Source organism: Thermobia domestica, chromosome 3, assembly GCF_964235325.1.
Source record: "Thermobia domestica chromosome 3, izTheDome1.hap1.1, whole genome shotgun sequence".
Classification (NCBI taxonomy): domain Eukaryota; kingdom Metazoa; phylum Arthropoda; class Insecta; order Zygentoma; family Lepismatidae; genus Thermobia; species Thermobia domestica.
The window spans coordinates 264,752,203-264,769,067 of NC_137456.1; the positions used below are offsets into that span (position 1 = coordinate 264,752,203).

A 16,865-nucleotide genomic window follows, 5' to 3' on the forward strand; every position below is an offset into this window, starting at 1 on the left:
TCATGGGGTACCAGGGCCAAACTTTAAAATTTTAAATGGAAACATGGGACGAGTAATACCTCGTTCCATAGATCTTTAAAAAGTAAAAAGCGTTGTGGCAAAAGACTTTTCATATTGATAACCGTATTCAAGATGGCCGCCAAGACATGGTGCCTGTATCTGATAAAACGTCCAGTACCACTAATATGAAAACAGTTGGAGATAAACGAACAGTCAGAAAGTGAAACAGGAAAGGCATGGGGCGCGTCGAGTAATGCTCTCGCAGTACTCCCACGGCTGCCTTTCAAGGGGGCCAAACTTAGAAATTTTGAACCGAAATATGGGTCAAGTGATACGTTGTTGGATAAATTTTAAAACACTAAACAGTATTGTATCAAAACATTTTTCATATGGGTCACCGTTTTCAAAATGGCCGCCAAGACATGGTGCCTATATCAGATAAAACGTCCAATACCACTAGACCTCTTACATGAAAATAGTTGGAGATAACTGAACAGAATAAAACTCGTATAGGAAAACACAGAGGAGGGTATTTATCATTCCACTTCTCGAGTATAATGCAACGGAGAAAAAGATTATTAAAGTATAATTGACATGATGCAAAAGGGGAAATGATAGAAAATTATCTTTCCGATCTCTGTCCGTAAGTGGGTGAAGCGGGAATGAATGGAAAAATCTCAAATGAGAACCTCACTTTTATTTGCAATATATATGGTTTGTCTGAAGCACTTGTGTGTACAAATGACTGGTACTATAATGAATAAAAATAAAGTGAAATAAGGTGAAATTCAAGTTTAACAACATTTTGCCCGCCCCTGATAATTTAACGCAATGCGTGAAAGATTTTGGGGACATATCTGCATCAGTATGTACCGTTTCGTTACTAAGGATCTCAACTGAAATTACTGTTGAAAGTTATTCGGAATGTAACTGTGGACATCTCAGTGAAACTCATATTCTATCACATGCAAGAAGACATAGAAAGAAAAGAAGAGAACCAATATCATGCAGACGACTGTTGAACAAAACCAACGTTTGTAAACATTGTTCTAAAATTGCATTGTTCGACAAATTGGTTTCGCATTTCAGTTGATTCATTTTTGCATCAAACCATTGCCCGCAATCAAAATGGAAGGTACCATTTAACAAGAATTTTACGCACTTTATCCCATTACAGAGACATTTATCTCTTATAAAAACACATTTCAAATAACTTTGTTTCGTAGATACAATTTGCAAAAACTAAGGCTCTCATTTGCAATTTCACCGATCCTTCCCGCTTCACTCACTTACGGAGTGAGGTTAGGGTAAATTTCTAGGAGTTAGATTTCTTCCATTCCATAATGGCACTTTCACTCTAATCATCTTTTCGATTGTTGCAACATTCCCGAGCTACAGAATGATAAATACCCTCTGTGATTTCCTATTCGAATATTTGTTCGGTGTTTTCATATTAGTGATACTGGACGTTTTACCTGATACAGGTACCATGTCTTGGTGGTCATTTTGAAAACGGTGACCCATATGAACGATATTTTGCAACAGGACTATTTAGTTTTTAAAGATATGTTGAACGAGGTATCGCTCACCGCATGTTTCCATTTACAATTTTGAGGTTGCGCCCTGAGGCCCCATGAAGGGTGGCTCTGGGAGACTCCGCGACAATATCAAATGATGTGCCACATGACATTTTCTATTTGAGTTTTTGTTCGGTTCATTAATGTTCAACCGTTTTCATATTAGTGGTACTACACGTTTTACTGTATCTGATAGAGGCAACATGTCTTGTCGGCCATTTTGAACACAGTGCTCGATATGAAAGATCTTTTGCCACAACGATTTTTAGTTTTCCAAGGTCTATTGAACGAAGTACCACTCACCCCTTGCTTCCATTTAAAATTAAAGTCGGGCCCCCGGGAACCTATGCAGGGCGAACCTGGGTGGCACCGCGACCATGTATATATATATATATATATATATATATACAGAGAGAGAGAGAGAGAGAGAGAGAGAGAGCAGCGTTTCCCAACCGGTGGGCCGCTGGTGTGCCGCGAGGAAATTGAAACAAAATTATTAATTCTATAGCAACCAAATTGCAAGACCAGAAATATGTAAATGAAAATATAAAAAAAACTGTAAATTTTATATTTCTATTTCACATTACTATGAATACCTACAATGGAAAAAATTACTGTAATTGTAATATACTTTATTATTGTACCTGCATTACTCTGTAGCTGCTAAAGCTGTGCAGCTAATAAAAAAAATATTTCTTGTCATTGTTATGACCATTATTGTTTCTTTGTTGTTGCAGACTATTTCATAACTTGAAATTTTAAAATATCATTCAATCTTTTCTACAAAGTAAACATGCATGCAAATTACCTACATTTGTGTTTTAGAAGTGCAATATATTTGTTTGTTCGTTCGTTATTAAGTGACCTTCCTTCTTAGTAAAAGATTGGATAAAGTTTTCGAAAAAAAAGTATATTTTTGAAAGCCTGAGTCCTATATTTCATTGCAATTGTTTTCTAGTTTTAAATTAGAATAAAAAATAAGCATAAAAAGCCGTGTTTGAGCTTTCTTCTGTGTGAGAAGATCAGTAATCACAGAAAAAAAATAGCACGGTATTTTATATATATAAATTATAGTATCTATGAGTGTGCCGCGAGACTTCAAGTTACACCCGTAGTGTGCCGCAACTTGAAAAAGGTTGGGTAAAGCTGATATATATATATATATATATATATATATATATATATATATATATATATATATATATATATAGAGAGAGAGAGAGAGAGAGAGAGAGAGAGAAAGAGAGACAGACAGACAGACAGACAGACAGAGAGAGAATTCTATTTGCATCAGCAGTGGATTTTGTTTCCGGAGAGGCTTGAGGAACGAGTAAAAAAACATTTGCGTTATACGTGCAATGCAAAAAATTATCACAAATTTACTTCGGTAGGGGTTTAAGCCCGATAACCACCCCCTAAATACAGCAATCTACATCAGTCAACCGTTATCATATTATCTAACACAGCAACGAAACAAATTTTGAGTGAAGACAATTTTAGTATCTATCAATATCAATATTCGAGACGAGACCGAGACTTTCGAGACTGACCTAAGTCTCGTCTCGGTCTCGTCTCGATTTATAGAGGTCTGTCTCGGTCTCGGTCTCGTCTCGGTATTTAAAAGTATGTCTAGGTCTCGGTCTCGTCTCGGTATATAAAAGTCCGTCTCGGTCTCGGTCTCGTCTCGATAATTCGAGACGAGACCGAGACGAGACCGAGACTAATCTCGGTCTCGGTACCATCCCTACTCATGAACGAAATGGGAGTACTTATGGGCCATTTATTTTCCCAATTACTGCGCCATGTTATTCATCGACGGAAAAGTATTGATGAAACTTCACATAGTTTGGGCCGTAGAATCCAAATCTGCAACCAAAGTTGGGGTTTCCATTTGAAATTTCAAAGTTGACCCCACCGCAGCCCCCAGGGAGTCGGTCTAGAAGGTCGGGTTTGGATTCATCAGATAGCTTTTTTAATACTTCTAAACACGTGTTTTTTTGGTTTTTCGATCCGAAGTTCAGTTCTCGAGTTATTCCACCGTATCCAGACTTTTGATTCACTCTGTATATAGGGTGGCACATTTTAATATTTCCACGGAAATATCTCGAAAACGGTTGAACATAAATGAACTCAACACAAACTAAAATAAGAAATATCATGGGGTAAATCGAATGGTGATGTCGCGATGCCCTCCGGGGCCGCTCTCTAAGGGGACCCGGGGCCCAACTCTAAAATTTAAATGGAAACTTGTTAGTTGAGTTGAGTTGAGTTGATTTTGAGTTTAACGTCCCGTTCAGAAGCGAGGCTATATGAGACGTGGACCTACTGATTAACGTGGAATCCGAACCAAATGAGCTCCCGCCGGGAATCGGAAACTTGTTAGTGTGACACTTCATTGGAAATATATTTAAAAACTGAAGGCCTTGTGGAAAACATTTTTCATATCGGTCACCGCATCTAAAATGGTTGCCATGATATGTTACCTGTATCAGACAAATTTCAAGTACCACTAATATGAAAATGGTTGAACATAAATGAAACAAACAAAAACTCAAAAGGGAAGCTATGGGGTAAATCGAATGATGTCATCGCGGTGTTCCCCAGCGTCGCCTTTCATTAGGGAGCAGGCTCAACTTATAGGGTTCGCGACACAGTTTTCCTGCCGCTTTTGGGACCAAACCTCTTGGACATTGTAGACCTTGACTCCCGATGTGCGGAATGGGTTGGCATTCGCCAGACTAAAGCCTGGTTTAGGATTAAACGTCGTTTGAACTTTTGTAGAACTGTTCGATTCTGACCTCCCCAGGTTAGTTAGGGTTCACTTCTTTATATCTGCAAATAATAATCCATGTGTGAAGTAATGTAACCCCGATTTTGACCCCGTCCGACTTCGGGTTCAGTTCGAGCAACATTAAATGCGGAAAAATTCTAACCATTCCTACTCGACCATTAAAATGCACAAGCTAACAATGTATGTGTCATAGCATGTAGTACACCATAGCTAATCAACACGGCCATTTTGGTTACTCTGGGTCTAACATAAACCATTTATTTTCGGTTGCAAATAAAATGAGTACAGGATTTCATCCAGTAATTCTACTTGACATAATCGTCAAGATTGTCATGGTAATGATGATCATAATAAAAATGTCTGAAACAAAAGTCCTTTTTACACCAAGCACATACAATAAAATTAGCTACATCACAAGTGGAATATTCACCTGTTATTTGATCGAAGCAGAACTTTTTGAGAGTGATGAATGCCCCAGCATCGCCGACGTCGAAGCCAGCCTTTGTCAAAGCCGATCGATTCATTTCACGAAATCTAGGAGAACACAGTTGATGATGTATTAAAGTTTGTAGTTTCAATATTTGATTCCTATGTTTCAAATCAATGTCACGCTCGTTCCACAAGATGTGGTCCTGGATTTATCGTTGAAAAACTTTACGTTGACGGAAGTGGCGAAAATCAAGCGGCTGTCCTTCGTCCGTACATCCTTCAGGGACTTGTTGGATGTCAACAGTCATTTCAGTCGGAAACATGCTATCAATGTCCGCGTATGGCTTCCACGAGTCGATGATCAAACACGACACTCGATCTCGAGGTGCTACGTTGGGGTAAACATCTTTGCACCACGTTTCCAGGAGCTTCTTGGTCATTTTCCCAGACTTTGAGGCGACAACGTAAAGATTTAGAAATGTTGCGAGGGGTGGTCTTGGATTGGCAGGAATTTTGCCACATGTTTCCTTGAGTACGATGAATAACATTGGGTGTAAAGTTCCGTCAGCACACAGAATCAGTTGAATTGTGTAACTCTGCTTTGTAGAATCAACGTTTTGGACACCGACTTCGATGTGCCGTGAACCTTTGATTGTCAAAGTACGCTCTCTGTGCATTTCCAGTTGAAAACCAGACTTATCCATGCTAAAAACGCTATGGACACCGTACTGGTCGATCTTGCCATTGACCCGCAGTCGGAATGTTTCCAATTCCTCGATTCGTTTAGGTTCTTTGACCAACTTTGAACGTGTGATGATTGTCGTAATTTTACGTGATGACAAGTCGTAGGTGCGCTTGAATTTTTGAATCCAGCGGTTGCTTGCTTTGAATTTCGGAATACCACCGAGTTCTTTCGCTCTTGCATTTGCCCAATACTTGATTCGAGTGTCATGGATGATTTCGCGATTGTCTCTGGGTTTAATGAAATTGTCATAAACATGCTCATAGACATCTCGCAGCTTTTCCATCCGACTATCTTCTCTTTGATGTGCCTCGAGCCAACGGTTTAATGATTTCCGAGCCGAGTCTTTATTACTGTCAAGGAACGAGCATTTTGACATGACGTACTTGACAGTTTTCTAAGTCTTCTTGTCTTGGTGAAAATCGTTCGTTCTTAAGGAAATGGCTTCGCAGTAGGACCTTTACTAGATGCTCTATGCCGCTTTGTAGGACTTGACTTGTATGGAGAATCGACAAACGTTGCTGTGGTATGCAAATCTTCAAACACAATTTGGAAATTCTCATCACTGTTACGCCCAACAGATCCAATGTCCAATGTTTCTATGACATCGACATCATAAACATCACTGCAGTTTGCTGTCAAGACCGTGTCCCAAATAATATTAGCCAGTTCAATTTCCTGTTGATTCGGTCGTGTCTGCGCAAATTCCCGTGTGCGCAGGCGCTCCTGTAGGAGGTGAACTATGTTCGCAGGATTGATTTTATTCGTCACTCGGGTAGCCATGTCGCTTATTTGGGATCCCGCACAAGTCTATCTGTCAAACATATTACGCTTGTAAGAGAGTCCACTATAATCAGTTTTGATCCACACTCACAGGATGCAGAGTCCACATAATCAATCTAAACGCACTAATAATGTAACACAAAACTCTCTTCCCAGCCGTTACCATACGACTATAAAAGCGTTAAAACACACACTTGCAAAGAAACAGCAAGAACTAGCGCGAAACAGCACAAAAATGGTTTCTCAAACTAACCTTACAGTCAGTTTCTCTGAAGCCACAGGCATTCCGGTCATACTTGGCGCACTGCTTGGCGACGTTCCAACGGCGATTACTGCTAAACCAGGCTTTGGCAAATGCCAACCTATTCCGCACATCGGGAGTCAACGTCTACAATGTCCACTAAGTTTGGTCCCAAAAGGGGCGGGACAACTGTGTCGCGACCCTTGTTAGAAATTTCAAATGAAAATATGGACCAAGTGATACCTCGTTGTATAGATCTTTATACACTAAACAGCGTTGTGGCGAAAGATTGTTCATATGGGTGATTTTTCCAAAATGGCCACCAAAACATGGTGCCTGTATCAGATGTAACGTCCAGTACCCCTAATATGAAAACGGTTGGAGATAATAACAGATGAACAGAATAAAACTGCTATAGGAAATCACAGAGAGCATTTATCATCCCACGGTTCGAAAATGTTCCCAGACAAGAGAAGATTATTAGAATAGAAGAGCCATAATGAGAAGGAGGAAAACTAATTCCTAGAAAGTCATCGTTCAGTCATCATCCGTAAAGCAATACAGGAAGGAACCGTGAAATTGCATATGAGAATCTTAGATTTTGCCAATTGTTTCTAAACCACAACATTACATCAAATGTGTTTTTATACGAGACAGATGTCTGTAATGGAGAAAAGGTAGGTAAAATTCTTGTTAAATGGTACCCTCTATTTTAATTCCAGGCAATGATTTGTGCAAAAGTCAATCAACTGAAATGCGAAACCAATTTGTAGAATAATGCAATTTGAGAACAAAGTATATAAAGGTTGTTTTTTCTAAAAAGTAGCCTGCTTAATATTCATTCATTACTGTACCAGTCACTTGTACACTCAAGTGTTTCAGACAAACCATAACTATTGCAAGTAAAAGTGGGGTTCTCATTTGAGATTTTACCATTCGGTGCCACTTCATCCATTTAGCAAGGGAGATCGGAAAGAAAGTTGTAATAATTAGATTTCCTCTTTAGTATTCTGTCACTTATACATTAACAATATTTTTCTCTGTTCGATTATTCTCAAGGCGTGGAATGATAAATAAAGTTTGCGATTTAATATACAAGTTTTATCCTGTTATTTCTCTCCAACCGTTTCCATATTAGTGGTACTGGATATTTTATCCAATACAGGCACCATATCTTGGCGGCCATTTTGAAAACGATGTCCCATATAAGCATTCTTTGCCACAACGCTATTTAGTGTATCAAGTTCTATCGATCGTGGTATCACTTGATTAACATTTTCGTTTAAAATTTCTAATTTGGGCCTGGGCCTCCATGAAAGGTGGCCCTAGGCGAGACTGCGACATCATTCAATTTCCACATTGCTTTCCTATTTGAGTTTTTGTTTGGTTCATTTATGTTCAACCGTTTTCATATTAGTGGTACTGGACATTTATTTGATAAAGGAAACCTGTCTTGGAGGCCACTTTGAATACGGTGACCGGTATGAAAAATAATTTCCCACATTGCTTTGTAATTTTTAAAGATCTATCGAAGGAGGTGACACTCACCCCATGTTTCCCTTTAAAATGTTAAAGTTGGCCCTCGGGCCCCCCTTGAAGAGCGGCCCTGGAGAGAACCGCGACATCATCATTCGATTTGCCCCATCGCATTTCCTGTTTTAGATTCTGTTGAGTTTATTTATGTCCAATCGTTTTCGAGATATTTCCGTGGAAAGATTAAAATTAGCCCCCCTTACATGTGTATATATATAGAAGTTGTTTCAAAACAAAACCGAAAAGTTTGGGAGGTTATTCCTGACACGAAGGTAGGACAAAATATAGACCAACCTGGGTACACAAACCCTTCCTTTTGGGGTTATAGGCTGCCGAAAACTTGAAAAAGTAAACTTCAAACGTCCAAAGCTAGGAAAATATGGAGCATACCGTAATGTGGTCAAAACTCCACTTAGGAACTAATATGTGACTTATCCACAAGTACATGTTTCAGAACCCTGCAGTAGTTAAAAATAATACAGAGGGAGTTCGGATACGGGCATATAATTTGAATTGCTCACCAACTACCTCTATAAAAATTGTTGCGGAAGTACTGAAGGATTCTGAAACTTGAATATTTGAGTGTAGCAAGTACTAGTTCCTGAGTGATGTGTTGACCGAACTACGGTAATTTCCATAGTTTTGGAGATATGGATACTCAAAGTTAACTTTCCAAGCTTTATGGACCACAAAACTCTGAAAGGAAGCATCTGTACCCCTAGGTTGGCCTAAACTTTTGGTCTTATATATATAATATAATATAATATTATATATATATATATATATATATATATATATATATATATATATATATATATATGTGTGTGTGTGTGTGTGTGTGTGTGTGTGTGTGTGTGTAATTTCAATATGGATAAAATAGAACGAAACTTACACGGAGAATTAAAATGTAGTAAACTCCTTAAATCTTTAAACTAAGGCAAATGAAAAAAAAAATGAAAAATACTGAATAAAGTTTGTAATAAGCAACACTGAATGGGAGATTCATATATATTCCCACCCCCTTTCATTCTTCCTCGTTTCACAGATGGCACAAAAATCTATAATGGCTTAGGTCTAGTGGTGATTTTTAGGTGTGATTTTTGCAATGTCGCCATTATTGTTTAACTTTGTACTGGAACACGCTATAAGGAAAATCAAAGATAGCAACCAGGGCCTAGAGTTGAACGGTATTCCCCAGGTTATGGCGTATGCTGATGATGTAAATTTAATAGGGGATGATAGAAGAACAATAGAAAGAAATGCAATCTTATTAAACGCTTGCAGAGACATGCATTTAGAAGTAAATGCAGAGAAGACTAAATACATGGAAGTGCGTCGGGATCGCAATAAGGTAAATTGTGCATGCTTTAAAATATTAAATACTACTTTTGAGAAAGTGGATACTTAGGATCAAATACTTTCAAATACTTAGGATCAATAATAATAGATGAAAATCATACTCATGAAGAAATTAAATGTAGACAGAGAGCAGGGAATTCGTGTTACTATTCGGTTCAAAACCTCTTGTCGTCGCGAAATCTGCCGAGGAATTTGAAACTTAAAATATATAAAACGATAGTCATGCCTGTTGAATTGTATGATTGCGAAACATGGTCGCTTACTCTGAGGTAATAACATAGATTGAAAGTATTTGAGAACAAGATCCTGAGACGAATATTCGGACCCAAGAGGAACGGGAATGGTAAATGGCGGAAACTTAATAACGAGGAACTACATAATTTATACGGTTTACCCAACATTGTTAGAGTAATCAAGTCTAGGAGGTTTAGATGGGCAGGGAATGTAGCTAAAATGGAAGAAAGTAGAAATGCTTTCAAAATCCTACCTGGAAGACCAATCGGAAAACGACTCTTAGGAAGACCTAGGCGCAAACGGGAGGACAATATTAAGATGGATCTCGCAGATATAGGAATACAAAGTAGGAACTAGATCCACTTGGCTAAGGATACAAGTCATTGGAGAGCTTTTGTGAACGCAGCATTTAACCTCCGGGCTACATAAGCCATAGAGTTAGTTAGAACTTAAGGTTTACTCAGAAATGTTATTATTGATTATTCGATTGAACTTATCTTTGAAAATTCTGGAACGTAATATTAAGAAAAAACTTTGAAACAACTCTATTGCATATGTATTTGCTAGGTGTTTATCGCTAATCCCGATTCCACTTAATACAGACTTGTGTTTAGAAAAAATGTTTCTCTATATCATTTAAATAATTGGTCCTAGTGTCTGAGTTTCAGTCTCATGCGGAATTCTCATAATATATTAACTTTGTGTTAAACGGCAATTGAGCAGTGACGATACATTAGACCTGGACTTACTGTACAGCATTGATTCGAAAAACATGAGCTCTTGCCAAGAATCGCACTCCGGTCACTCAGACTGATGATGCGTAGGATAACCCTGTTCCGCAATTGAGTACTCAAATAGATATTTTATCAAATGAATGTTAATATATATAATAATTGAAAAAATCCGCTCTAATTAAAGTAAACTACGAAGCTCGTTCTTTTAAAATATTTGTTATAAATTACTGTAAGCAAAATAAGACAATACCTACCAAATACACGAAGCCAAGAATGATTGAAGCAGTTCTCAGCGAACATCCACAGCAACTTTTTTTCACGGTATACCACGCCATATTGTCGCCTTTCTAGTCTGAAAATGAAATAATACTCTTTATAAGTGAAGTGAAAGTAATTTCTGTAATATTCGCAAAAAATATCTATGTTGTCTCAACTATGAATAAAAATATCTTACACTCATTGGACTTTTCGTCCCAATACAGCTCTGCCTAGAACATGACTATGCCTATAGCATACAGCTCTGCATATAACATGGGAATTTGAAAAATTTCCGGCATAACACGGAACTAAAGAAGACACATTTACACAAATGTAATATGAAATAAATATATATAGGGTGTTTCGAAATAACAGCAACAACGTTTTGGAGGTGATTCTGCTTGCTTTTGGTATTGCAGGCTGCCGAGAACATGGCGAAATGAAATTTAAACATAAATTCAACTCGTAGTCGGGTCAGGACTTCACTTAGGAATTAGTATGTACCCTATCCAAGCATACAAGTTTCATAAAGCTAATGTACTTACCCAACAGTTTTTGTAGAGGTAGGTGGTGAATACTTTAAATTATATGCCGGTATTCAAACCCAAATTAAATGCACCTTGTATTTTTGAAATTTGAAAATGGAAACAACATGAAATGAAATCTTTGTGTTTTATGTCCCACGTGTATGGCGGTTAGGCTAAAGGAGACGGTGATGGTGGGAGATGTGTGAAATGGTGGAACGAAGAAAGTGGGAGGAAACGGGAGAACACCGAGAAAACCCGCGAGCGCGGTGTTCGTCCACCACAAAGTCTACACGGCGCGAGCTGGGATAGAACCAGGGTCCCCATGCACCGGAAGTGAACACTCTACAATTGATCCACCGCGCCCCCTTTTCGCAATTTGAGAAAGTGATTACAAAGCACTCAAGAAATTCAGTCTGCAAAACAAGCCATCATTAGTCAACAGTATGTTTTCTATTACGATGAATGGCATACATTTTAACGAGAGATTACACTGTTCAACAAATTGTGATCGAAAGTATGTAAATTCTCTGAAATTGCGATTTTTACATTCATTTAGGCATAATATGAAAGGAAATGGTAATAGAAGGCTTTTCGTAGCTCAGATTGTGAAGCAAAACGCCCTTGTATAACAGTAGCTGTATATACACAAATGTATTAATATTTATAGAACATTTAAACAAAATCCTTGTAAACCCTACATTTCACTTTTTTAAATCTATTTCACTGTGATGTGATAAGCTGGGAAGTTAAGAAGTACCCTAACCTATAGCTTTCTATACACTTGTACTTCCGTTTTCAAAATTGCGCAAATACCAGTTTCACAGCGATACAGAAAATAAAGTAATCGTGGTCAAGTTAAACATTAACAATTCCGTAATAAAAATCAGTATTAACATCAAAACATGAAAAATATGTACAACTACCTTTTTGTGAAGGAACTATACTGCAATGTAGACAAAAGTTTCAAGTGATCACTTGTACAGAATTATGTTTATTTTATTTTGAGCGTCTTCGCTTGGCTTGTCTTTTGTAGGTTACATCTGGAGCACCCCTTGCAATAGTCCAACAGCAATCGGCCAATATATTAGAACTCCATTTTCCATCATATCTCTTCTCCACGGCTGCAATATCTTGATGGAAACGCTCACCATGTTCGTCACTTACTGCTCCACAATCTTCGGGAAAGAAGTCTAGATGTGAATGAAGAAAGTGGAGTTTCAGAGACATATTGCAACCAAGATTTTCGTAGCACAATAACAACTTTGCTACCAGTTGTTTGTAATTTGTTGCTCGGTGTCTTCTCAAGAACTGTGAACAAACACTCTTCAAGCTTTCCCACGCAGCTTTCTCCTCACCTTGGAGAATTTCGTCGAACTTGTGATCATTGAATAGTTGCCTAATCTGTGGCCCTATGAAAACACCATCTTTAACTTTGGCATCAGTTAATCGAGGGAATTGTCCTCTTAGGTACTTATAGACCCCATCCTCTTGGTTCATGCTATTAACAAAACTTTTCATAAGACCTAATTTAATATGTAGAGGGGGAAGCAAAATTCGGTTACGATCTACCAGTGGTTCATGCAGCACATTTTTCACTCCTGGCTGAAGAGTTTCTCTGGTACTCCAGTCACTTCTGCGGTGATGAGATCCACGATCTCTACTGTCCCATTCCCATAGAAAGCAACAATACTTTGTATACCCTAACTGCATACCTAGCAACAGTGCTATTACTTTAAGGTCACAACAAATGAACCACTGAAAATCGTCATATTTAATGGCTTGAAGTAAACGTTTCAAGTTTTCATAAGATTCCTTCATATGAACTGCGTAACCTACAGGAATTGAAGGAAGTTCATTTCCAATATGTAAAAGCCTGCCTTTAACTCGCCATGGACGAATCTATAAACAGCCTCCACTCCGTAGGTTCGTAATTAATTTTAAGTGCCCTCATGAGACCATTTACATCTGTACATGCCACAAGTGTGTCTTCCACAGTAAAAAATGCAGTGAACATCTCCCTATTCCGATACACTGAAATATTTACTTTTTCCTGCAATAAATTCCATTGCTTTAAGCGTGTCGCTAAAATTTCGGCTTTGCTTTTCGAGAGGTCCAAGTCTCTGATTAGATCACTTAGTTCCTCTTGAGTAAGTCTATGTGGTTCACATGGAGGTTCTTCTGCAACAAACGTAAAGTCCTTCAAAGTACTTGATTCAGGAGCTTCGACTTCTTGATCATCATCAGAAAAAAGATCGTATTCTTTAGGTGGGTCAGGAACAGGTAGTCCTTCTCCATGTGGAACAGGGCGCATTGCAGAAGTAATGTTAGGATAGATCAAGGTCCGCTTCTTCTTCGTGGAAATTCCCTTCTTGACGGATGGAACCATAGAAAAATAACAGTCTCTGATGTGGTCGCTTGGTTCCCTCCAAATCATGGGCACTGCAAAAGGCATTGAGCGCCCCTTCCCATTAATCCAATTTCTTAGATTGCTGACACAAGTGTTACACACAATGTGGGGTGCCCAAGATTTATCTTGGTCTCCAATTTTACAACCAAAGTAATATTGATAGGCTTTTCTTACTAGTGGTGTTATAGTCTGCTTTTGTGAGGAAAATGTCACTTCCCCACACACGTAGCAGAAGCTATCCGCACTGTTTACACAATTTCGCGGCATTTTTGTTTATTGAAATCCTCAAAATGTCACTTGAAATAGTTCCGACAACTATTTAAAAATATGCATTCGAAATACCAGTATTTTTGCGTACTTCTAGTTGTATTTTTATGCCCTGCACTACACAAACGTCACACCCAAAAGGCTAATAACTGCACTAAACCTGTCTTTTCTAACAATAGCAGAACACTGCTGAGATAAGGAACACAATGAAACCAAGCGTTCATATAGTTTCTCCAGTGTTGTCGGATCAGTGTAACATTTTACCCCAAACGAAGCTAATATATTTATTTTTAAAGAGTTGTTATTAGATATGCCTGTAAAACGAAAAGTAGAGCTAATATTCGAAAATAACTTTCAAATTCGTGATCAGCACCACAAAATCAATAAGAATTAGCTCATTTTGTTCAATTTACATTTTCGTTGTTCAACAGTGTTACATAATATTGTATGTGAATAAAGTTCTTCACAAATCATAATCGAGCAGAAATTTGCTGATTTCGGGAGAGGGTAAACATGAAGTGAAGGCACGGTGCAACCAGTGTAATTTAGAATTATAGTAACCATTGATAACATTGAATTTGTGTAGGAAGCAACACTCTGAGATAAATAAATTGAAGTAAAGAAAATAAAAGTAGTGGAAATAATTAGTCATGTTCATTGCAATGTTCATAAGAAACTGTTAATGAGTATGTTGCTGTAATTTTTGGCAAAAACAATAGAAATCAGATCAGAGGCAATATTTGTTTGATTCAAGTAGAGTATTTCCTCTTTTTTAAAGTGATTGCTTTATATGCCTTTCGCTTGTTTTTTGGAAGACTTACCTTTGGACCCTTTTCTATTTTCAAAATTAAAATTGGACTTGAAATGCCATATTTGTGGAGCCATGTTAGAATTCTGGCCACAGAAATCTAGACGCCGAAACAAGTGCTAAGTTTAAAATAATCCCTTGGTGGTCTTTACAGTGACCTAGAGGCTAGAAAGATGGCACTACTGAGGTATAAAAAAAATTAATAGGTAAATTCCAGTTTATAGTTATTTTTGTTTCAACAATTGACATTGTCTGCAGAGAGTTGCGGACTGTCTGATTTAAAATATATGATGGATGCAAATTTAAGGAACAGCGAAAATATATGAAGTAATGCGAGTCATTTTAAAGGAGATATTTGAGGAATAGAAGAATATTATTAAATAGTCACTTAAGCCGACAAACTTATGTTATAAGTAAACTAATTTTTCCCATTGGAAGTAATGGTTATTTTCTCATCTTTTGTTTAAGAGACCACTGCTTAACTTCAGCCATCCAATCAAAGTTCTTGTATTATTTTTGTTATTATTTAATGAATATTGAATGAGGACAGGCTTCCAAAACATTGGTATAAATCTGTGGTTTGCACCACAAGTTTCTGAACTTTGAACAAACAATAGGCCCGTCCGATTGATGTTGGCAGCTACTTGATTTAGGCGTGCGGAAGTAGCATCTGCTTTGAAATGAAATGCCGGCTAAGCTCACGATTGATGTACATGTGTGTAAGCGACTAGAGTGCGGATATCAATATTACTAGATAGTGTGGTGCTATTATCGACGTCTAATAGACGGAATGAATTAAGATTTATTTCATTGACAGGAATTGTAATAGTCGCATTCTGTAAGAGGGATGAGTATTCGTAGCTTGAATATCACTGATATACATTTGTTTTAAGTTTGATACCTGGTTGTTGAATTTTGTCTAAAAGTGAAGCCGAAGTGAGAGCAGAGCAATGCAATTAGTGTGAAAGCAGCCTTAATCGTTCAAATGGTTTCTATGGTTTGACCGTGTAGAAGGCTAGTGTTGATGTACGTATATGGTAGAAGGGAGGCTAGTAAAAATCCGACGAGTACTGTAATTATGGTCACGATGATACGGTGTGATCAGGAAAGAGTATTGTATGTTCTATGATTGGTGATACACCATCTTGGAGACCTAATTGATTTCAGATAGCCATTTCAAAGGAAGATGAATGTTATGTCATATTTGAGGCTTAGTCCCAATGCACTAATCAGCCTTTTTAGAAGTGTGTTATTATTGGAATTACTGCATAGCTATGTTCTGCAGTTGGTGTAATTTGAAATCATTCTAGAGATTTTTGTTGGTCTGAGAAGATTACAGGATGTACATACAATAAACACGATCAATAGAATGGCAACAAAGGAAAGGAATGAATATACACTTCACACTATGTTTCATGCAGTGTAGGTATTTGTATAGTCTGAAAAAATGTAATATTTACTCCTATAAATATTACTATGAATTGAATTTTCAGCCACCTTGTGTTTATTGTTCTTCCACTAAATAAACTGAATCAGTGGATAATACCTATGGATAGTGCGTAATATAAATGTACTACAACATATTAAGTGTCATGCAGAACAATATTGAGTGATGAATTTGTTAGCATTATCCCAGTAACGGCTACTACAGTAAATAGGAAAATTAATGCTAAGGTTCATAACATTCAAGAAGAATGTGTTATTTGTGCACTGTGAAGAGTGTTAATTCAACTAAATTCCCTGATTCCTGTGTGCACGTTTTAATTATAGTGGCTGCGGTCAAGTAAGCTCGAGTATGATCACCCATGAAAAAATTGAATATATTATGGCCATATACTATAAATCCTAAAAATCCAATTCCGAGTATAGCACAAATTAGTATTCTTTTATCACTTTCTTGGGTTAAAATATGTGAAATTGTGACAAAGCCTGGGGTAATTAAAATGCATGCTTCAGGATGAACGAAGAATCGTGATGGATGTTGATAGAAAATAGGATGTTTTTCTCCGGAAGAATCAAAGAAGAAGCATTGTAATGTTCTTTGGAAGAAAAAGAGAGAGCATACAGAAGTAAGACAGCACGGATTACTACCGATTAAACGATAGCGGTATCCATTCTCAAGTTATTTCATTAATTCGCATATTAATTACAGTTGTAATGAAGTTTACTGCCCCT

General features: G+C 37.6%; 1 protein-coding gene across 5 annotated transcripts in view; it reads right to left on the reverse strand.

The window, feature by feature from the left end:
• The window catches only part of LOC145681636 (uncharacterized), a 421,555-nt gene that overhangs the window by 316,755 nt on the left and 87,935 nt on the right, over positions 1-16,865 (reverse strand). For all 5 annotated transcript variants that reach the window (XR_014130843.1, XR_014130844.1, XR_014130847.1 and 2 more), the window contains one exon: positions 10,678-10,775. Coding sequence is in view for 2 of the 5 variants with exons in the window: in XM_081753252.1 (XP_081609378.1) it covers positions 10,678-10,758 (81 nt within the window). In the remaining 3 variants the exon portion in view is untranslated. The remainder of the gene's footprint in view (positions 1-10,677; positions 10,776-16,865) is intronic.